The sequence below is a fragment of the Hypomesus nipponensis genome, chromosome 10 (assembly GCF_054491055.1).
Source record: "Hypomesus nipponensis isolate SF chromosome 10, ASM5449105v1, whole genome shotgun sequence".
In the NCBI taxonomy this organism is placed as follows: domain Eukaryota; kingdom Metazoa; phylum Chordata; class Actinopteri; order Osmeriformes; family Osmeridae; genus Hypomesus; species Hypomesus nipponensis.
The window spans coordinates 15,282,077-15,305,396 of NC_140370.1; the positions used below are offsets into that span (position 1 = coordinate 15,282,077).

The 23,320-nt window shown below is 43.9% G+C and overlaps 1 protein-coding gene across 2 annotated transcripts in view; it reads left to right on the forward strand.

Moving 5' to 3' along the window:
• Positions 1-4,860: 4,860 nt before the first annotated feature.
• The window catches only part of adcy8 (adenylate cyclase 8 (brain)), a 45,405-nt gene continuing 26,945 nt past the window's right edge, over positions 4,861-23,320 (forward strand). The window contains exons 1-4 of one of the 2 annotated variants that reach the window (XM_084707492.1): positions 4,861-6,572; positions 18,582-18,731; positions 22,174-22,304; positions 22,776-22,887. In XM_084707492.1, coding sequence (XP_084563618.1) covers positions 5,703-6,572; positions 18,582-18,731; positions 22,174-22,304; positions 22,776-22,887 — 1,263 coding nt within the window. In that variant the 5' untranslated portion in view covers positions 4,861-5,702. The remainder of the gene's footprint in view (positions 6,573-18,581; positions 18,732-22,173; positions 22,305-22,775; positions 22,888-23,320) is intronic. The other variant, XM_084707493.1, reaches the window with a different exon arrangement.

Here is a 23,320-nt window from a genome sequence, read left to right on the forward strand (position 1 = left end):
AATTAGGCTGAGGACCTTCTTTGCTCCTAGGTCAGAAGCTGTGAGCACGGATATACCATATGTGACAACAAATATTATAATGCTGTTTACCAGGAGCAGCTTATAAGGTTATATCATGCATTGTCCCTGAGGTGACATAGCTGAATACCAATTCAATCTGCATCGCTCATCCGGCCCCACAGGATATTTGTCGTCCCTATATGCAATAAATACAGATATGAGGAATATTCAATGCAAGGTTGTCTGGCCTAGCCTGGTGTGTTCTGGTCTAGTCTCAATAATGGGACCAATGACTATTAATAATACAGAGGTTGTGTGGAGAATTGAGATGCTTTCCAAGAGCAGTTGACACACAGAGCACGCTAGGCCGAGTTTCAAACACCTCGACACACCATCACCGACTGCATCCTGCACGCATCCTGTAATCACAAATTCCCAGCACGTCTTTCAGCTGTATCACACAAGCACACGCTTCAACATTGAAAAATAGGACTGAACACCTAGTTGTAGCTACAGGAATGTGCTGGGTACAGATTGAGGGAGGGGGGGTGGGGGTGGGTGTGGGGGGGAGAGAAAACTCCCCAGGATGACTCATCCCCTAAGGCTGTTTCTCAGATGTGCTGGCTGCCCAAAAAAAAAAAGTATATAAATATATATATATATATATATATTTGCAGCCAGTGCTAAACCACCATGATTTCACCCCAGGATCATCATCGCTGGCAAATCTATGCCCCCTCTCTGGAAACATACCATTGTATTCCTGACACGGGAACCGTGCATTTAATTATACTCTGTTCTGCCCGAATTTCAATGTCAGATGGTGTAATTGATCACAGTTCTAAAAAAAGGTATTTGATGATGATCACAGTCTGTGATATGGCATACATTTTAGTTTTAGCATGATTTTTTAATTCTTTATTGGATTTACCTGACAAATGGTCACAGAGGACGTTGACGAAGATGGTGCTACCCCCAGGAATTGTCAATTGTTTTGCTAATACGTCTGATGAATGAAATCTATAATGTGTTATGATGTGCAATATGTGCAGCATTCTGTTGGACTGACAGATGCTGGCTATCTTGAGACATGAGAACGTCATGTTTAATTTATTTATCAATGAAAGCAAGGCGTGCTGTCTTATCAGTGTTATTGCATGTGTGAAACCCGATACATTTCCACAAAGCCACTGTTATTATTTCAATGCATATTAACCATCCCACCTTTGTCTCATGGACTTGCATGGGGAAATACAGACACACACACGTTCTTTCTCCTACACAAACAATCACACAAGCACATACACAAACAGAGCAGTACTGCACTGACATTGAGATGGCAATCTCGCTAGGCAGCGATGGCATATGATGTGCAGGTGAGTGTGTCGGGGAGAAAAGGAAAGTGAGTTGATAAGGCCTCCACAACCTCTAATTTCCTTCCCAGCTTCCAGGGGCTGATTTGTCAGATAGCTAGAGGTTTGCCTGCCCCCCAGCCCCCCGGCCCCCAGGCCCCCCAGCCCTCAGGCCCCCAGGCCCTGTCATGCTAAATCAGGTCTAAATAAAGAGCCAGTCCATCTCCTCATCTCACTCTACCTTCCAGGAGAGGCTCACTATCTCTGGGGGCCAGTATCTTTGGGGGCCAATATCTCTGGGGGCCACTGTATTCTTATGAATGTGAAACTATACAAGGATATTGTTGATATGGAAATATGGTGAATATATGTCCTTTGTCAGGGCTTCACTGTGGTTTATTTTGTTGCTACAAACCAACGGGTCTGTCCCATTGTTCTGAAACAAAAAGAAGGAACGCCATGTATGTTTTTCAGTTCTTTTCTGACACACAGCGCACAGGTTTCTTTTTCTGCTTTTCAGAAGTGTTGAATCAGATCGACAAGTTTGCACACAAACACTCACATTTAGTAATTTAGCAGACGCTCTTATCCAGAGCACCTTACAGTAAGTACAGGGACATTCCCCCCGAGGCAAGTAGGGTGAAGTGCCTCGCCCAAGGACACAACATCATTTGGCACAGCGGGGAACCGACCCGGCAACCTTCTGATTACAAGGCCAACTTCCTCACCGCTCAGCCATCTGACTACAACCTCCACCTGTGAAGGAGTTGAACCAAACTCCAGCCTGTCGAAGAGGGCAGAACGCGCGGTCAGCATATATGGTTTCAAGGAACTATGACAAACACGTGGACCCGTCAAATGCACACGCATATACATCATACACGGGAGTGACTCTGATCCCTCAGTCTGAGAAACAGCTGTTCAATGTATTTCCTTCTTTCAAAGCATGACTCCCGAATCACAAGAAATTATATGTAGGATTCAAGAGAGCCACAAGGGCTTCTACAAGTTTAGTCAGTTTTTGACTCACACAATGCTCCAGGCATGAAGGAAGTTGTCTCATTGCTATTCAGTATATTTTTTCGCCCTACTTCTCCCTGTTGCTTTCGCAGGCTGAAGTGGATTTCTGCTGATGCCTGTGAAACTGGCCTTGCCAATATCACTCTGGAAAAAGGTGTTTGAGAAGTTGAAGCCTAATAGGAAGAAGGAACTTTGTGTAGAAACAGTCAAACTCCCCTACATTGCTTACAGTATATATGAAATAAACCCTTATTTTTGTACTTGTGGTTTTATTGTTCTGGTTTTTCTTTGTTTTTGCAGTACTGGGGCTGAAAAGATGATTGACATCTACAGTTTCTGTCCTCTCTTCAGTGTTCTAAATTTGACTCGACATCAGAATGGCAACGAGTTTGATGTGTGGATGGGCAAGTGAGCTTTCAGTCCCAAGACTGCTTGCATTAAGAACACTTGACAACAGGGTAATAAATGAATCAGGAATCATACAGAACTTTCTCTACATCTTTTGCCAACTTAACGTTTTTTAATGTCTGGCTGAGAGTCTGGCTTTCTCTCTGTAGGATTTTCTGCATTTCCACATTTGGTCAAAACTGCTGGTATATTTCATATCAAGTATGCTACTGTAGCTCGAAGGTTAAGTCCTGTCTGTCAAAAGTTTAACAGTCTCCAAAATTACGCTATTCAGCATTTCCCGAAGGGCCTCTCATTTTCCGAACATCAAGCTGACGGCTTCATTGGGTCCTGCACGACAGCTCATCAATTCCTCAGTCTGATCATTTGAGGTTTCAGTGAGGATATGACAGCAAATGTTGAGTTCCCTTCCCCTCTAAAAGCCAAGGTGCTTGTGAGGAGAACGTGGCAGTAACGAACGTGTCTTCTTTCGGGCCCTCAATGTAACTGAGGGGTCAGGACCGCAGTCCTCTGATGGGCTGTGCCCCGCAGCTATCTCTGGACAGAAATAGCAGTTACCTTGCATAATGGAGAAAGACATGGACAGTCCCTACTCTGTCCGTCCATAACTTTCTTGTTCTTTGTGATATACTGTACTGTGGTGTGTTGTGATCGCATTGGATGTTACCCGATGGTTCAACATCCATCTTCGAGGTTGTTGCTGTCTCTATCACTTTGCTCGAAGTGGAACATAAAATAAAGAAACCTTCTTTTTGATATACATTTTGTTTCTAATATTACTAACCAAATGGGGAATTTGAATTTAAGCTGTGTGTCTTTGTATTAAATCAAATGTAAACATATGTAGAGGTTTTTATAAATGTTAAATTGCGCCTGCAAAGTAACTTGTCTGTTATTACAATCATAATCCCCATCTCGGAAGCACGCCAGGATGGTAATTCTGGACATCGTCATCATTTTTTTCAACAATGCGGGCTAAAAACCTTTCTCATTTAGCCCATTATGCCGCACGTTACAGGTTTCTTTGTGTACAAGTGATCCGTGTCAAATAACAGTGAACCGGTTGCCTTTATTTGCCATAACGCTAATTACAGTTAGGTCATCTAACGGTCTTGTTTGCTATTGACAAAAGAATGGGAAGAGTAGGATATTAAAGACATTTGTTTACTAACACATACTACCCATAGGCTTAATGGCTGTAGTTTTTACTTAATAAGCCTATAACCTATTCAAACGCACCGAGGACATGTAACACAAACTGTCTGCCTTCACATGACAGGGACTCATTAAATTATGTGCCCAGTTGTTATTGTTCATGCGTTGTCTACAGAATCTTTATTGGAAAATAAATAGATCTTAATAGAGGGTAATTGCTGAGAATTATGAGTGACAGCAAGGGCCCTTTCACGCTGTAGGGTACCCTGTTTGACATGTTATGATTCATTGTTGTCATCACACTGGGGCAAATCAATGCCAACAGGAAAAACCAGACTGGATTATAATTCCTACTCGTGCAAACCACTGATGTTTTTGTTTTTTTTTCCCCTCTGTTTTGCTACTTCCAGAATTCTTTCCGCTCCACTCCGCTCGCCTCGCCTCTCCTTGCCTTTCGAGGTCTGCTGCCTCAAGAAGAGAGACAAAAGGAACACGCCAGAGAAAGACAGAACAGGAGGGAGAGAGAACAAGAGGGAGAGAGAGAAAGAGAGAGAGGTCTGACGTCACTTAGACCCATCTGACTTGCTCGCCCTACCTCCACTGACCAGCATTGCGTTCTGCAAATCTATTCCATACTCAGCGCGAGCAGGCTCAATACTAAATCAAGAACAGGAGGAAGATAGACGAGACGACAAAACGGGACTTAAGACTTTACAGTGGCTAAAGCCCAATTTGGAAAACGTAACGGCTACCATAGCCAATAGTCAGTGTTCGTTGTGAGATTAATTAATAACTGTTGATTTTAAATTGGACACACCATAGAACTGCAGTCAGGTGGACCGAAGGTGACCGTTACCGCTGTATGGGTCCATGTCCTGTTTGGGTGTATTGTCTCTAGTTCTCCCGCCAACCGACGCCTCCAGGTGTTGCATCAATCCACCAACCCGAGGATGAGGAGGGAGCGCGGGCGCGTTGCGCTGATGGCTTCCAGCTCTCGACATTGATCCATTCTCCTCACAGTCGTTCAATGGGATGTCAAAACGCAACGAACGGAAGTCATCCGGTCAAGTTGAAAATTCTTCCTCTCAACCAGGGGGAAGACTCAACGAGAAAGACTAATCTATTGGAGTCGAAATTCACATTTGAGGGGTAACGGAGGAACACTACTTATAGGCTACACTATGAAAGCGACCAACCTTTGAAATGTTTGTTTTTTTCGATCGATGGAACGTCGTTATATGAATGGCAAGACAAGAAGGACCTGCTGCGTTAGCGACGCATGACACAATCATAGCTGAAATTCACCATCATTCACATTCACTGTCTTCTTGAATGCAATGATGCATACTTGGATGTGTTAAAATTCGTATATCTTTGAACCTGTGTGTTTTACAGGAACACATTTCCAGTATGCACTGACAACGGCACCGTTGTAGGCGGACGGTGGGCACATGGTGGCAGTGGCTGTAGTTTTTTAAGACATCAAGCCTCATGATTTACGGGGATGCAACTGAACTGTCGCGGCAGTGGGAGTGAACATCACAAATCTGCAATGATCTTTAGACGATTGGTATTCGTGAATTTATGCGCGTCTGTGTGCGTTATAATGACCAACAGCCGCACTTTTTCAACTCAGCTCGACACACCCCGAGAGAGCCATGGCAGCTCGATTCGATGTGCACATAACGTATTCACAGAATCGCTGAGCACGTTTGGCTAACTATCAAAAACAGGTAAATCACCAACAGAGCTAAAAACAAACAAACAATGGAATTGTCGGAAGTTCGATGCTCCAGTGCAAGCGAAGAATTGTACACCATAAACAAAACCCCAACCAGTAACAGCAGCACGAGACCCAAACGGTTGCTGTGGCAGAACGCGGTTCGACACATCACCGAGCAGCGGTTTATCCACGAGCAAAGCGAAGCAAAAGGCATCACCCAAGACGAACCCTATGACCAGAGCCTTAGGAAGCAATCAGCGGGTAAGACATCGGTTGGAGACAGACACAACAACGGGGGAACCAAAGTCTTCCCCGAGCGCGCGAGCAGCGACCTGGGTTTTCTCCAAATCGATTGCGCCCCGAGCAACTCGGACTTTTTCCTTAACTGGGGTTACACATACAGAGGTGTTATTTTTCCCACTCTTCGGAATTCGTTCAAATCTAGAGATCTTGAGCGTTTATACCAGCGTTACTTTTTGGGGCAAAGGCGCAAGTCTGTGGTTGTGATGAACATTTTGGACGTGGTGACCAAACTGACTTTGCTGGTTTTACATTTAACTTTAGCCTCTTCGCCAATGGACCCCATCAAAGGGATGCTTTTGGGCTTTTTCACCGGCATCGAAGTGGTCATTTGTGCCTTAGTAGTGGTTCGGAAAGACACGACTTCCCACAGCTATCTGCAATATAGCGGCGTGGTGACGTGGGTGGCCATGGCCACGCAGATTTTGGCAGCTGGATTGGGCTATGGACTACTGGGCGACGGAGTCGGATACGTGCTTTTCACCCTCTTCGCCACTTACAGTATGCTTCCCTTGCCTCTAACTTGGGCTATTCTGGCTGGGTTGGCCACCTCGGCTCTCCATATTGTAGTGCAACTAGTCATCTCCCCAAACGCACAGATCTCCACAAATCAGGTATGTGTAATGCCACTGCCGTCTACACCCTCACACCCCGCTTCCTTCATTTTCCCTAACAATGGCAGAACAACAGCCTCTTCTTTGTGTTCTATGGTCTATTTGATAAACTTGATGCAGTCTATGCTTAGCCGTCCACACTGTTCATTGTCAACAACATAAACTGTCCTGGGCAAAGTTGGCCAAATGCATTGATAAGGATTGTATTCGATTTTCTTTAATGATTGTTAATGGATCATCGTAATTTTCACATACATCCCGCACCGGTTTGTTCAATAGGCCACGTTAGTTTATTTTATGTCCGATTATTTTGTAGCCTGATTTTGCAACTGCCAAAATCTGTTAGTAAGCTGTCTCTGGTTTCAGCACCAGTCGCTATCCACACCTTAGGTGCTGAAATTGTTTCAGGCTTATTCAGAGGTGGTTTACAGTAATAGTAAGATTGTGCTCCCCCTACTGGTATATTGGGTAAAAAATACACCCCTAACACAATCTCCCTAGGCTGATTGCGTCAATATCGGCGCTTTAGAGGTCAATAAAGGTCATGTTTATTCAACAGTTTCAAGACTATGCGACCGCGATGGTAACCAGTTATAAAGAGCTTGCAATAGTTTTATTTAACCTAAGACTAGATTTTCTGGCACTTATTTTAACATAAACGTGATGATTAAACTTGCCGTTGTTTGGCGGTTGGCTGTTTGTGAGAATTGTTTGCGAATTTCAAATAGGCTAAGTAATTTTGAGGCTTTTCGAGAACAACAAAGCCATAATCTATTCCCCTCAGAAAATAATGTTGTAGCAGTCGGGCGTTTCACTCAGAACGTCAAGAGTGGCTATCAGCTCTTTTGATTTTAACTCAAAGCACATTATATGATCTCATCATGTTAAATGGGGCCTGTCAGGACCGTGTAAACAATCAGAGACAGAGGGAAAGATGGAAGAGGAGGAGGAGGGAAGGCGTTCAAGATCCATTAATAGTCTGCAGGAGCCGTTTTATATGAATTGGTTGAACAAACTGGTAAAAAAAAAGAGAAGCAAATTGCATTAGAGATTAGCATTTAAATTGCATATTACATTGAATAAATGCACCACGTCCAGTCCAGCTACTGTAAAGCCTTTGGTGTGTGTTATACACAGCAGCTCTGCTGCACCAAGATCCAAACGCAAACACTGTGCAGATCCAATGAGTGCTCTGTTGGAAGTAATGCTATAATGTGTCTGCCCTACGATGTGAGTGGTGCACTGGAAATCTGCTGTTGGGTTAGTCTATCTGATGTGTCGGAATCACATGACAGCGTGTTTTCTGGGCATTCGCTTGAGGTTTTTCAGGGAGATCTTATTTATTCTGTAAACTATGCAGAAATAATTGCTTTTGAGAAATGTACAATACATCATTTTCTCTCTTTTTTTTGTTGTTGGTAGGACTGTGCTAGATTATCCTTGCCTCGGTAGTCCTGTTTTGTCATTGTCTGTTGGTAAATTCTCATTGAAGGTTTTCCAGGGTAAGGCTTAAATCTACATAAGGTCAGAAAACTGGGTGATGGAATATCGTAAAATGATCTAATTCATTTCTGTTGCCATGTAATTCCCACATATCCTCTGCCTGTCCTGAACAACTCTGCATCATAATCATGAGACATGGTCTGCAGCACTGTACAAATGAGACTTTTAAGGCACATGCTGAAGATGTAAGAGGGAGATTTTTCTCTTCTTCTTTGGTTTCTGTGTTTTCTCTAATGCGTTGGCTAGAAGATTGTTCTGGGCCTTGTAGGAAGAGCTTGTGAAGTATGGAGCAAAGCCCAGCTGCAAATGTCGCAGCACATCCCGTCAGGCCATGAGGTACTCTGAAGAGTCAGCTGATGTTGGTCAACCCAGTGCACCCTGCCCTGAATAACTTGCTAGTTTTGTTACACAATACAGTGCCTTTTTTGTTGTCAGCCGGACTCATGCTCGTGGGAGTGTCTGGTTCTGTTGGTTGTGGGCCGAAAGCCCCCAAGGCATGTCCTTGTGTTGCTAAGTCCGACAGATGCACTCTGCTGTGTTTCTCTAACTGTGTGATCTTATGGTTTGTCTGGTCCTTTGTTGCTGCGTTGGTCGAGCCTGGGGCTTGCAACATGGAGGAAGTCACGACTTTACACATGATACCGCATGTCTTCTCCCAGGGACACGGTACTGCGAAGGAACAGTTGCTGAAGGAACAGTTGGGTAAATATTGTGGGAAATCTACTTTGAGAGAGAAGATGGCTTAGGGAGTCAGATGGCTGAACGGCGAGGGAGTCGGGCTAGTAATCAGAAGGTTGCTGGATCGATTCCTCACCGTGCCAAATGACGTTGTGTCCTTGAGCAGGGCACTTCACCCTACTTGCCTTGGGGGGAATGTCCCTGTACTTACTGTAAGTCGCTCTGGATAAAAGCGTCTGCTAAATGTAAGATGAAACCACTGTTTCTGTGTTTACAGTCGTGTGGTTTGACCCTGCGTCGACCTCTCTTGAGCAGTCGCAGAGTGCAGGTTTAACCTTTTTTTTCTTGCTGCAGTTTGTTCATTAATGTGTTTCAGCCATTTCGTCCGCGAGGCAATTTAAAGATACGTATCTTCACACCTCTGTTGTGCACATATCCTGTGCCCTCCTGTCTCTATCAGACTCGCAGCTGTACATTGATTTGTCTCTGTGTTTCAGACTGTCTTTTGTGTTGGACTGTCTGTGCATTGACCCACTCTCATCCTTTCACACCTGTGTGCCTAGGTCTATATTATATCTCCCTCACCATCTACAGGCCTCTTTGACCACTAAGAACCCCCTTTATTGACACAGTCTTACCCCCAGGTCTCCTCCACCCTTGAGAGCCTTGACACCAGGCTCTAATTTACAAACCTCCGTCGTATTGACTACATCCTTTTGTGTAGACTGTATTACACTCACTTATTTGCTGTTAAGTAAATGGTTAATTACTAAAGTAGGTTTTCTGTGTGGGATGGATAAGGGGGCAAGGGGGGGGGGGGGTGAGGCAGGTTGCAGGCTTTTACAGCTTTAGAGATAGTCAATAATGTTGCATCCTTAAGTCCCTCACCTCCGCTCCACCCCGCCCCATCATCTCCCACCCTCCCTGCCTTTCTGTAAAACACATCAATACTGTGCTCAATGCCGCGGTTTTCTCAGCTGGATCGCCTCACGCCTTTAACCTGCAATTAACTTATTATTTCTTTCTCAGTGTGTTTTTCCCCCCGTATAAAAGGTCAGAAGAGCTTACCTGGAGTAGAGACTAAAACAACTTACGTTGGTTGTTTGTTTATTGAATTCTAATTTTAAATTAAAATATTTGTTAAAATGTAATATTTGACATATTCCAAGAATTCCGGGCAATCAAACTGAAGTGAGAACAGAAAGGGAGAGAAGGTAGAGGTTGTATTCCAACCCAATCAAACTGGGGGGTTGACGGTACAATTTCACAGCACCACTTCATAATCTGGCCTGACATGCTGTCACCCAATGAGAAGGAACCTTCCAGTACATCACAAAGGCTTCAAAGAGGCACGGTAGAACACAACAAAGGGTTAAGACAATGGTTGCTGGATAGAAATGGGAAATCAGAATATCAAAACCACTGACCCGTCTCACGCTTTGCGACTCGGCAATGTTGGAACGTCACGTGGGGTAACTCGGCTGTCTCGAGTCATCATAACCTTTAGTGCTCAGTGCCCATTGAGACAGTGGCTTGGGGGGAATAGGGTTACATCAGCTCGTCGTGATGCTTGTCGTCAACTCAGCCAATCAAATCGAATGATGCTGCAAGATAACAGGATAATTAGGCCTGGGTTTTTCCAGAGTGCGTGTCCATAGTACATCCACTGTATCCTTTCCCCTCCCCCCTCTCTCTTTTTCTCTCTTTCTTTTTCCTTTGTCTCCCTTACACCTCTCTCTCTCTTTGTCAATGCATAACTATGTAGAGTAGATGCAGCCAAGCCGAGCTAGCAAGCTGCGCGTGCCCAAACCATCAGAACCACTCAGTTCTGCGACCAGCAAGCCCATGGCGTGGGAGGTCTTGCAAATGCAAGGCGAGACAGGGGGGGGGGGGGGTGGATGTACGAGCCAAAAGAATGTCTTCTGAGTCACTCCTCTAAGGGCACCCTCTTCTTTCACCCTCTATGTCGTTGTCTGTCTTCTTCTTCTTTTCGTTTATTCTATCTTTCCTCCTGTCCTCTCAGCTTACCTCCCCTCCTCCTCCTCCTCCTCTTTGTCTGCTGCTCTCCCCTTCCCTGCCTGCGGACCGTGGGCGGGAACACTGGAATGGTTTTTCCACTGTGGTGTTGTGACCAGACCTTGCTCTTAGTGTCGCTAAATATTTGATACAGAGAGGCTTGAGCCTGTCCACGGTCGACACAGGTTGAGTTTTTCCGGGAGCGTTTTGGCGCAAAAAAATCTGAATGCCCGTGACCCTGGGAGAAGGATTCACCGCTCCCTTTAGATGGAGAACTTCCTCCAGTCGTTTTGACCGTTAATCCCACCATTTCAACACCATTTCAAAGGGTAAAAAGGAAATCCTGCGTAGCCCCAATTTAAAAGGCTAAGTTTGTTTTTTGACTGACACTTTACATGCTTGTCTTATGGTACTCCTTCAGTGTTGGCTTTTCACAGGGTTTTATAGGAAATCTAAAAGGGACATTCAGTTAATGGATTTAATGGTGAAATTACTCAATTAAAATTGAGTTTTCTGGGCTTTGGGGTTCCATCTATGGGGGTGGTTGCCAGAGCAGAGAACTCAAGGTTGAGTTTTCTGCTGGCTGTAGCTTGTCAGAAGGTTTATATTGCTACCTTTGGCGCCATCGTTCTAATAAAACGACTTGTCAGATAGTATTAGAAAAGATCTAGGATGGACTTGGTCAATAAAGAAGACAGGCTTACAGTCATTTCCTTACTGTTCTTGGCAGTATTAACGGTTTTACGGGCACAAAATCGATGCCAGAAAGATATCACACCTTGCTAATATTGACAGTGTGTGTGGGTGTGTACTGACCTTCAAAGTTGCCTGGGAGTCATGTCGTTTTTATGCTGACTCAGCAGCACCTGTTACTGTGTGATTGTGGCTAAACCGTGCAGTCATCTTATCTATAGATGTCTCCTCTGCTCGGCTGGGCCGAGACACATCTGGGATTGTTCTCTGAATGTGATGAAACGGTTCAGTTGGATGACGAAAGGTGATTTTTAGACCACGTACATAAATGGTAACATGTTAACTAGTCGGAGAGGGTAAGGTGAGGTCAAATACTGAATATATTGAATGTTTGATGCATTTCTTCAATGGGGTGATTCGATGGCACCTTTAGGCAGTTCTAGCGGAACGACAGCTTCGGACAACGTCAGATGTTTTCTTTAACCTTCATCGATTCCTTCACCACAACAAGGACATGGCATGCCGTGGGTCAGTCTGTATGGATTATGACCACGTTCTGTCTTGGGAAAGGGCGAGAACCTTAAACTAGGCTATGTGCTAACAAATATGGAGGACCCAGAGTGACCGGCACCCCCCCCCCCCCCCCCCATACTGTCAGATGAACACAAAATCCTCCAACATTAAACTCTCAACCAGGGGAAGGTTATATAAAGTCAGGCATGGTATCACCTTAAAGAGATACTATACAGTTGTAAATAAATGTTGTAATAAATATACGGTTATACTCGGCATATGCGTAAACTTGTTCGCTGTCAGGCTTTTATCATTTTAAATACCATTTAAAGCTTAGAGCCGGGGATTTTTTGTTCTCCCCCCCCCCAACCTCTACAGTTGATTACTGTGCTGTAGACACTAATATTTTAGCCGTCTCAAACTGAGAGCAGTTTCAGGCTTATATGGGTGATTTTAGAGTTATTTTATGTTGAGGGTGATTTCCAGCAGGATTACCTGGGAGCAATCTATTCACAGCCTGGCGCCCACGTAAGTCGACGTGCTCCTCGGGGTCAGCGTTTAATGAGATTACTTTTGGGTTAGAGGGACCGTTGCCACAAGTCACCGGCTCACATGATTAAGCCCGGAGCACCCCTCACCTCCAAGCACTGCTCTGGGGTCAGCTGATCTCGAGACCCAGCCTTGAGGGGGGTGATGAAAACAGGCTTCCCCAGGTCAGCTAGGCCCCATCACCTGTTGTGTTCTGGCAGAGTAGAAAAAGAAAAGGCCTCATTGGATAGCTCTGCTTCTCCCCTTTCACTTTGGTCAAATAGGATCGAATGATGTTGTGTCGTGAAGGGGAGGGTTTCCCTGTGAATTCCTCCCTCGAGAATCAGATGGTGAAATTGTACCTACGCAGACAGAATGATCTAGAGTTTCACTGTCAAATCTACGAGACACACAGCTTGTGAGGGTGTGTGTGTGTGTGTGTGGGGGGGGGGGGGGATACGACACAAGTGGGTTGGAAAAAAACACCCCTCCCCTGATATTATCCACCTTAAGATTTGATCAGAAACACTGCATAGCAAAACACTGCGTAGCAGAAACACTGCATAACCTCTAAACAGCCTCTTCACCAGGAGATCCATGAGTTATTTAGGGTGGGATGTAAAGGATGTATCATACAGCAGGTGATCGTGAAAGATTTTTGGGCCAAATAATTGTTGTGTTAGGGTAGGGGGGTGAAGGCTTCTCTCTCTGGTTATATTTCTTTATGTTTTGGGTGAAGTGTCAGTTGTGTGAGAGGGACATTGAGTTCATGACATCTCATCCAATCCAACGCAATCAATAAAACACATGTAAAGGCTGTAAACCTTGCCTGTAGTGCCAAATGTGCTAGGACTGCCACTAGATTTCAGAAATAAAAAAAATTCACAAAAGGGATGCTAACGACTATCACTAGATAATATTTCTGTTTAGACACAGCTTTCTCTCTCTCAACATTAAAAATTCCATACAGTGTATGTCAATTTCTCATATACCATGTCACGTTTCATGAACCATTTGTCATGTTTTGTTTGAATGATGGTTCTGTCTATAGACTTAATGATCGGTTCATTAATAGTTTCAGGCTGTTTGGCATTGCTCATTTTGTACATATTTTTGGGGGTTCTTGGTGATTTAACATCATTTCGCATGCTCCATTAGAAGTCTATTTGAACTCTCTGCTAGCAGGTATAACGCCTTGCATACTAAATGTTTTGCCTGCCTTGCCTTTTGACTGTCATTTCTGAGCTTCTCACCATGACTACATCCAACATCACCCTACATATTCCAGGCATATTTCCCCTAGAATCAACCAGTCACAGCACACACACCAAAACATATCCACTATAACTGCCTAGCATGAGTCTGTGTAGTAACTGTAGCTTTCCCCCTCTCGGGAGAGCAAAGCAATGATGTCTGCCAAGTCAAAGTGCATTTCTATACAGCCAACCCCTTGTGGAACCCCATTAGAGACACTAGCTTCCCCTTAGGGAGATATTACCCCTCTGGGCAAAGAATGAAAGCAACCTCATCTCGCAACAGTAAATGTTACTGCCCCAGCAGGTCCTGGGGGGAACGCAGGATCACTGGCACATGGGAAACCTCTATGCCACAGGGAAATGAACAGTTCATTTCCCCCCTATGCTTAAAATCACCACTCGCATTTCCCAGCTTGGGGAAAATGTGCATCTGAGATTCTTTGCGTAGGTAGAATTGCCTCAGGGAGGAAAGTCAAGCATCTTGAATGGACCATGCATCAGATATACTGTTATGAAATGTCATATGCACCAGGTGTCTCTCACAGGATGGGATTCTAAATGTAGTGCTCAAGGTGTGGAGTGGCCTCCAGCCCAGTACAATGGATTACAATACAGCACAGTACTGTTAGGCTATTCTTAAAAGGTCTACAAAAGGTCTTGAAGTTGACAGGCAACAGACATGGCAACCCTATTGCAGGGGGTTCACGGTAATGTACAAAGAAATGGCACTATCAATGACAATAGGCCTTTTCTTCACAGATCAAAACAGACTCTTAAAGAAGAATTCAGTACTTCAGGAATTCAGTACACAGAATTCCCCAAATAAAACGCTAGATTTGTCCCAACGCCTTTTCAAACTGCGTGTGATGGTAATGCTGAGCATATTGTGGTGGCGTCGCAGTTTTCGTCGCTGCTCATATGAAATTAAGTGGCATTTGCATCCTTCTGGATTCTTTTGCGTGTCATTTTAGCTGTTAATCCAATTTTCAGGCAGGCAGCTAGAGAGCAGCCCAAGTGTGATACAGGAAGTGGCAGGAAGCAGTTTGGCAGCGAGCTCCAACACTGATTTTAACAGAACGGCCTGTGTTATTTTGGCTCCGGTACAAGACGGTTATCTACATAGCCTATATTAGCCCACATTGTGGAAACAGCATAGCTCTTGCGTTGAAGCTCCAATTGGTTTTGCCTCGCCTGCACAATCTGCTACGAGGGGTGTGGCTATGACACATTGCATGTTTATATTCGGGTAGTTAATAGCTCTAGCTTGTATTCGTCATAATTATACATGAAGACAACTTAAGGCTAGGCTATGTAGGCTAGGTGAATCCAATACAAACCTAACTGTGCGAAGAGGACTATGATGTATGTAGAATTTTGTCCGATCAATTCAATGGCTTGAACACAACCGTGTCAGTATATCATACTAGATGCAATGTTCATTGACACCACTTAAATATTGATGCCTGGAGAGTGTCTAGATTTCCTGTTCTAACTGGCAGTTTGCCAGTCCAGCATCGTTTTGTTATCTCAATTTGCCAATTAGCCCGACTGCTTGGCACACCAACAATCTAAATCCTGCGAGTTCCACACCGCTTCTGTATAGTAGGTGATATGAAAACTACCCGACATGTCTAGACAATAGTTACATACCACAAAATAATGCCAACCTCGGATTTCTATATCCTGTTGTTAGCGGCTAACACTTTGAAAATGCGTTGTTCCAGCACCCATTGCCCACAGTCTGTTCTAATGTATACTGTTATGGTCTCTGGTTGGCAAGCTAAGAAAGCCTCGTTAAAAACCTACAGATCACTGGCATTCTTGTTAATGAGCATAGAGGAGGCCTCGGTGCTGTTGCCCTTTGCTGAGAGCCACGTTGCTCTTTCCAAAACAACATGGCTAGCTATGTAATTACCGTGACTTGGATGTTTTAATTTTCCCCTCTCTGGGGGACAGCGATCACGAGGGGATTTAGGACCAAATTAAATGTATGATGATGCCGTCCTCCGAGAGAAGAACGTGAGCTTACTAAATGCATCTGTCTCTATTGAGTATAGTATGATGAACTTATGTGCAGCCTTCCGCTCCAAAGAAAGGGATTCTGTGTGTTAATGGGGCGGTTTCTCGAAAGGGATTACTGTGAAGGCCCGTAGAGAATGCGTCTTAGACAAGGTCAGAGAATCCCTGGGAAATACCAGGGACAATCCAACACAACTCTGTCACACTTTTCAAGTGCTCGATGGTCTTCAGCAGTAATTGATTAATGACCTTGAATCCAAAAATTAAAAACGTGAAGCGTTTGCTTCAGTTTGCTAATGGACTAACTAATAAAGGATGTCTCCCAGCACTTTTTAAGCATATCCTCTTGAGGGCCGCTCCTTGGTTACTCTGCTCAGGTTTGCTGACCTTCTCAACTGTCCATGGAAACGGTCACAGCAGCTTGTTTAAACACAGGGAGAGGTACGCCAGTTTTTTCTGTGTTGTTTTTAAACATTTGAAATCAAATAGGGCAAGATTGCTGCTTGGTTTGCGGTTAAAGATCGTAGTGAGAGTACGCTCACGTCTCTATTACCTTTGAACTGAACCTTTGATATCGGCTGCTATAAAATGACTCACCGCACAACCCGCAGAATACATAGACCTATAAACACACTATGCATGCACAAATGAGCTTACACACACACTTTCACACGTTCTTGACAATCCGTCTCTGACCACACACTCAAACTGAAACACAAACATACTTTGCACAACATGTTGTGCGCTTTCTTTAGACGCTGCTCTCGGGGAAATGTTGTTCTGGTTCTCTCCAGGACCAGAGAGAGAAGCAGTGGTAGCAGGTGTCGGGCCCAGGGCCAGGGCCCGGGCCTGGGAGAGACCTGTTGGGGCATGTCCCTCTCGGCCCCAGAGGAGATCCACCCAGCTCCGCTTGGGAGTTCCTCCGTTTGTAAGATATCAAGCCAGCCATTGTAACAATATGCCAGCGATTACAGGCGCTTTCATCAGCTTTGCCCCAGGCGTTGCTATAGGGGGCTCAGGCATCAGTTGTTTATTACCAACTAACTCTCATATATCCCCCCATATAATACTCGTGAAATTAACAAATCATCTATCTTGCAATCTTAAAGCTAAATCAACAGCAGATGTTGAACAATAGAATATCACTGGGTTAAATCAATGTGAAAAGCAGGAATTTATTTAACTCTGCGTTGGTCTTAGTCTCCAGTAATACAGCTCACATAACACCCCCCCCCCCCCCCCCCCACTGTAACTAAAGCACCACCATAATAATTCTCTCGGCAATTGATTTTTGTTGGCCATTGACTTAGGGAATGGCCTGCCAGTGACGTCAAAGTAACCTTGCTGATTAATTTTTTACCTTCCTTTCACACGCAAGGCAGACTGTCAAGTCAATACTCTCTGCCTGAGATGCCACCTAACACCACCTGTGTTCGCATGCTGTGAAGGCTTGAGTCATATCTTGTAGGATTAGGTCCCCTGTTGTCTCTTCTTCACGATACTTACGATGGCTGCCATAGATTATTGTGTTGTTGTTTTGTTACTTAGATGTGTTTTTAATGTGTGTCTATTTGTTCTGTGCTTTCACAACAAATTGCCTCTCGGAAAACACTGATGTTTTCCAAGTCTAAGTCGTCTCGTCTCTCGTGGTAAGTCGGCTAATCTTTCCAATCCAAGGATGTAACTACAACAACAAAAAAGACTATTTGTCAGTACACGACAGAGATCACATTGGTTTTGATGCCCGACCTAATAAAGGATGCTGAGAATGCAGTGTCACCGTGGCTCTGTGTCTGAGAGATGACTCGGGGACTATGTAACCGTTGGACTGCTTATGTCACTTTGCATGTCGGGATGTTATCCTGGAATATGTTCTGTGGAGCGTGTGGCGTTTTTAAGTGTAAAACGTTGAGGGGAAATGTTAGTAGTTTGGTTTTTTTCTTTTTCAGCCAAGCATGACATCACAAGCTGTGCTAATACGTATTGTTGAGCCCCATAATAGAACATTGTGCTGGGGGCGGGCGGAGACCCATTTCTCAAGGTGAAACCATTCTTCATTTCCTTTCAAGATGCTTGTCCAATCGATGTTAACCTGTCAGTTTTGTCAATTGCAATGGATGGTGCTGATATAATCAGTTTATGTTTAAAGGATAACCTTGACCTCTACAACCAAGACCTAATCTCTTATATTGAATAACAATCTCATATTGTGATTGATAAAAACATGGAAGACTCTTTTGACAATGTATAGTAACACTGAGCTTTAACAACCAGAATTCAAAAAATACTTATCTTTTCATACAATACAAACAGTTGTTCTTTCTCTATCCTACATGTCTATATGCCCTCAATAAATATATTCAGTTATGTTACTCTGTTTATCTTCTGTTGCTTCCATTTGGAATTTCATATAGCTGGTTCTTAAAAGCTGAATGAATAACTTCCTAATTTAGGCAGCAGGGACCAATCAAAGTCATGAGGAGAGGGCCAGGGCTAGACAGTCAACAAACACCATTATGTTTGTCCAGGACCAAAAACTATGGGTTAGGTGATCTGTTATATCAGAGCTTCTATGCTGCCTCCCCTCTCTCCCCCTTCAGCCCTGGTGAAACACTCCAAAACCCTTTCTTTTCAAATCAAATGTTCCCACAAGTCTCCTTTTGTAGCCCTCTTCACCCTACAGGTTGTCCTTTGATGTGCTCATGAATAGTTACGTTCGTCTGCTGGTTCGTCGGCCGGTCGGTGAACCCCCCCTAACGTTGAATAACCGTTTCAAACCATCCTCTGCCGTTTCACCCTGCAGGTGGTGGCGCAGGCGGTGTTGTTTATGTGTATGAACACCGCCGGAATATTCATAAGCTACCTGTCTGACCGTGCCCAGCGCCAGGCCTTCCTGGAGACCAGGAGGTGCATAGAAGCCAGACTCCGGCTGGAGACGGAGAACCAGAGACAGGTGAGACCAGCAGGGGAAGGGGGGGACGGGACAGGTGAGACCAGCAGGGGAAGGGGGGGACGGGACAGGTGAGACCAGCAGGGGAGGGGGGGACGGGACAGGTGAGACCAGCAGGGGAGGGGGGGACGGGACAGGTGAGACCAGCAGGGGAGGGGGGGATGGAAGTCTGGAGCATGTGAAACTGTGTTCAAGTCGTTATTACAGAGAAATCACAGAGATCCCCTCAGCAGACCGAGGCTAAGACATGCAGCTGGAAAAAAGAACTACACTGAAACTTAAAACGAAACTGTATTGTGTTTGCAAAACTGCTAAAAAAAAAGGCATCACCATGCCAACCATGTAGGCTCGAGACTCACCACAGGGGCCAGGGTTCAAATATTACCCACACCATCTTCTGCTTGTCCAACACTACATTTCTGGTCATTCTTCACCGTCCATCACAAGACATGCCCTAAAAACCATCTTGAATGAAAAAGGCTATGCTGGACACCAAACCATGACAACCAGGGAGAGATAAGACATGAAGGGGAATAGATGGGAGGCCTAATGAGTGTGTTGAACAGTCATACTGGGAGAGACAGAGCAGAAAACAAGTAAAGGAGGTCTACTAAGAGACTCTATTGATCCGTATGAGTCAAACACACTTTGTAAGAAGATATCGAACCAAAACACCCACACAAACACACACCCACATACCGGCACATGCACACACACACACCCATACATACAGATACAGACACCTTGCCTCTACACATACAACCCACACAAACGCACACACACACACACCCATACAGTACTCACTCCAGCCCCTACCCCCTATCCACACACACATAATCATAAGCACACGTACATATATTCAGCTCATTGTTTACCCTGCGCAGTGGATCCATCATTGTGTGGTCAGAGAGAGGCCCAGAAAGCTTTTAAGGCATAGTATTTCCTGGAACTGCACTCCCCAAGATAAACCTTAGGATCTTTTTTAATGGAGACAGGTTCCGCCCCCCCCCCCCTCCCCCTCCTCGGAAGCAACCAAAGCTAATGTGAACAAATGAGCTCTGTGTTACCTAATGTACAGCCACAAAAAGAACACAATCCTCCCCCAAGTACGAAACCCTCCGGAACAACAGGTCTCCTTTTCAGAGAAGAAGAAGACATAAGCACTCAGTCACCTGGGTCCATATCACATTCGGACTCAGACACAAGATGATACTAGTGAATCTGCAGATGTTATTTTCATCCTAATCTTGTGGTCATTCCCAGCATTATGCATGTTGGGTGCATTGACAGGGGCAGTAAAAGGCAGGAATAATGTCCTACAAACAAAGTCATATGGTGTGTCATCAACTACTGGATGCCATCATTGTCATCTATTAACTTATAGTATCACCAACACTCACCAAACCAAACATAAATGAGATTTGGTCAGACTTCAAAAAATGACTATCAAGTCAATCTCAACGTTAGGTTTGCTGTCATACACCCCAGGTTAAAACTGTAATCAAAGCCGCTGGTTCATCACATTACACTAATGACTGAAAAAGCAAAATTGACATCTAATTCTTTTGCATTCAGCTGTGAAATGAGATACAGTGTCCGCTGAAGCACACGCTAAACTGACCACCCCGCACAGAAAAAGCGCCCAGAGTAACAGTTGCAACCAAGTGGACCAGGCATTAGCATGGTACGATGCTAAAATATTTTCCTGTCTAGACATATTCAGGGATTCGCTTGCGGAACTGTTCCACTTTCCAGGAGTGAGATCATACCAGCCCACAATCTGAGGGACTCATTTGCCTAGCGGTGATTATTTTTTATTCCATTGCATGGTTTAGGCTTAATGTGTTTTACAAATAAAGTTAATGTACAGCCTAATTTACGTTTTTGTGGCAAAAAGTGAAGCTAACGGCAGTCACAAACGTCACTGTCACGACGTCACAAACAGCGCGCATTTACCTAGAAGAACATCATTTTAGTAGTTTGTTAGCTTCTGGCTGATAGCTAGATAGCTAAAACTGTTAAAGGTCCCATTACATGAAATGCTCACTTTAGGAGGTTATTTAACATTACTGATTAAATCAAATGATCAAATGATGATCATAAGTTCTGTAGAGCAATGGAGGCCATAAAAAATAAGATTTGGATTGGATTTTGTTGGCTAACACCAGAAGACTGACCGTGAGGGTTTAGGTTGGTTGAGGGGCAGTTCTATGGGAGTAGGTGAAGCCCTCTGTGACATGCTTGCGTGTAAAAAGGGCTAAACAAATACATTTGGATTTGATCGCGTTGTCCCCAGTTAAAAGTATAAACACACAGGGACATTATAAAAATGTGATGGTCTAATTAGATATCCTGGCAAAACATGGAATGTTCTTAATTTGTTGTTAGCACACGGTCCATGTAGCCCATTGTAAAAAGGAGAGCCAAATTTAGACCTAGGCTATACTGTATACAGGTATATAGTGAATCAATGGATTTGGTCGTAACATTTCCTTCAATGTCTACCACCAATAAAAAATATTGTCAATGGTTTGATATAGTTTAAACAAAAGGTTTGGATGTGATCATGAAATCAAATAAAAACGGACCCAGCTGCAATGGACAAATTGGAAGAATTTTGTGAGTCCGGGCTGTCACGTTGAGTGCTCCTCACCTCCTCTGTTATGGATTTTCCTCTGCAGGTTCCATCTCCTTTCTCCCATTTGTTCCTCTACTTCTTTGTCTCCCTCTCACCCACTGCAAATCAATGCGTGCTGCCTCTCTCTGAATCCTCTTACAGTATCCTTGTCGTCTTCTCCTTTCACGTCGTCTGCTCACAACATTTGCGCTCTCTCCCCCGTTTCTCGCTTTCTCTCTCTCGGTTTCTTTCACTGCCTCTTGTTTTTTTCTCTCGCAGATTGTTCTTTATTTTCTCTTTCTAGTTGTATATTTTTCTGTCACATTTTCTCTATTTTGTTCTGTTTTTTCCTCTCCCTCTCTCTCCTCTCGTGAAGGTACTTGCACTTGTTGTATCGAGAGGCTCTTATGAAACACTCAGACTGCTATGCAGACCACAATTTATAAACAATTAAAGTGCATCACGCAAATCTATTTTTGCTCATAAATTGTAGCCTTGTAATTATTTTGCATTGTCTATTATTAAAAAGGGTTCGAACTGTGCCCTGGAATAATGTGAATTGCTTTTTCACAACACTTGAGTTTAAACTGTTTGGGTAAGCACATATTTTGCCACCTTCAATATGGAGTCTTCCATTGAAATATTTCTCACAACCATTTGGCCTTTTATAATATAATATTAAAATACTCATTTAATCCAAAACAACGTCCAGAGGGAGATTTGAACCTGAGATCTCTTACAGTAAAACCTATCCCCTTGACCTTTTATTTTGAAACACAGAATACAGCAGCATAATGAAACCAGGATGTACTATTTTTCCCCTGACAGGAAAGACTGGTCTTATCTGTTCTACCCCGGTTTGTGGTACTGGAGATGATCAATGACATGACCAATGTGGAGGACGAACACCTCCAACATCAGTTTCACAGAATCTATATCCACCGATATGAGAATGTCAGGTAAGGTGGCCATTTTGGCTCTAGTAGTTGCTTACAAAATAGTGTTTGTCATGGGAACTAAAATAACGACTATATGACCAGAAAATGTCAGGTTTAGGACAGCTAATAGTGCTTGTGACCATAGTTCATCTGTGCAATATTGACATGTTTTGTAAAAAAAAATGATAATATATATTTCATATTTTCAAGGCAGATACAAAATATAAATATTAGAGTGGAAGGTCACAATGTTGGAGTATTTCATCTACATATTGTAACAACTAATCACCATAAAAAACAAGTTGTCATGTTACAATATGGCAAATAATGCACGATGCAAAGCAAAAAACGTAGCTGATAAAGTCGCCCACTTTTTTTGCATGACCATGTCTGGAACCTTGTACTTGATGTGGTGATGTCTGTTTTCAGAAATGACCTGTAGCTGTTGAAGTGTGATGGGGCATTAATGTGACATCTCCATATTTTATTCAGCATTCTTTTCGCAGACGTTAAAGGCTTCACAAACCTCTCTACCACATTGTCGGCACAGGAACTGGTGCGGATGTTGAACGAGCTCTTTGCACGTTTCGACCGCCTGGCTCATGTAAGTTTCCTGCTCGCGAGCAGAGAGAAACAGCATCGCCTTCCGTTTACATTCTTAGTATGTTTTCAGTAGGTTCATTTCTGTCTCAGTCAAAGGCATGACTGACACCAGTCATATCTCAAAACAATCCATGAAGATTTCAGAAGGTTAAACTGTGGCCTTGAATTGGTTTAAGTTTGGTCAAGCTTGAATGAATTGTGCAGGTATAACGTGGGGATGCGACTGAGAGAAGCCATGCAGAAGGACGGGTCCTTGTGTTCGTAGGTTGTCTGTGTTTGTGAGGTCACAGTGGAATGCACAAAGGCCTCTCTTCTGTGTTGTGTCAGTGACAACCTTGCATCTGTTTCAGACAAATGCTGTTTAAATATGCTATAGACTCAACTACAGTCCATTTTCATGCCTCAAGGAAATATTTCAGAGAGAGAGAGAGAGA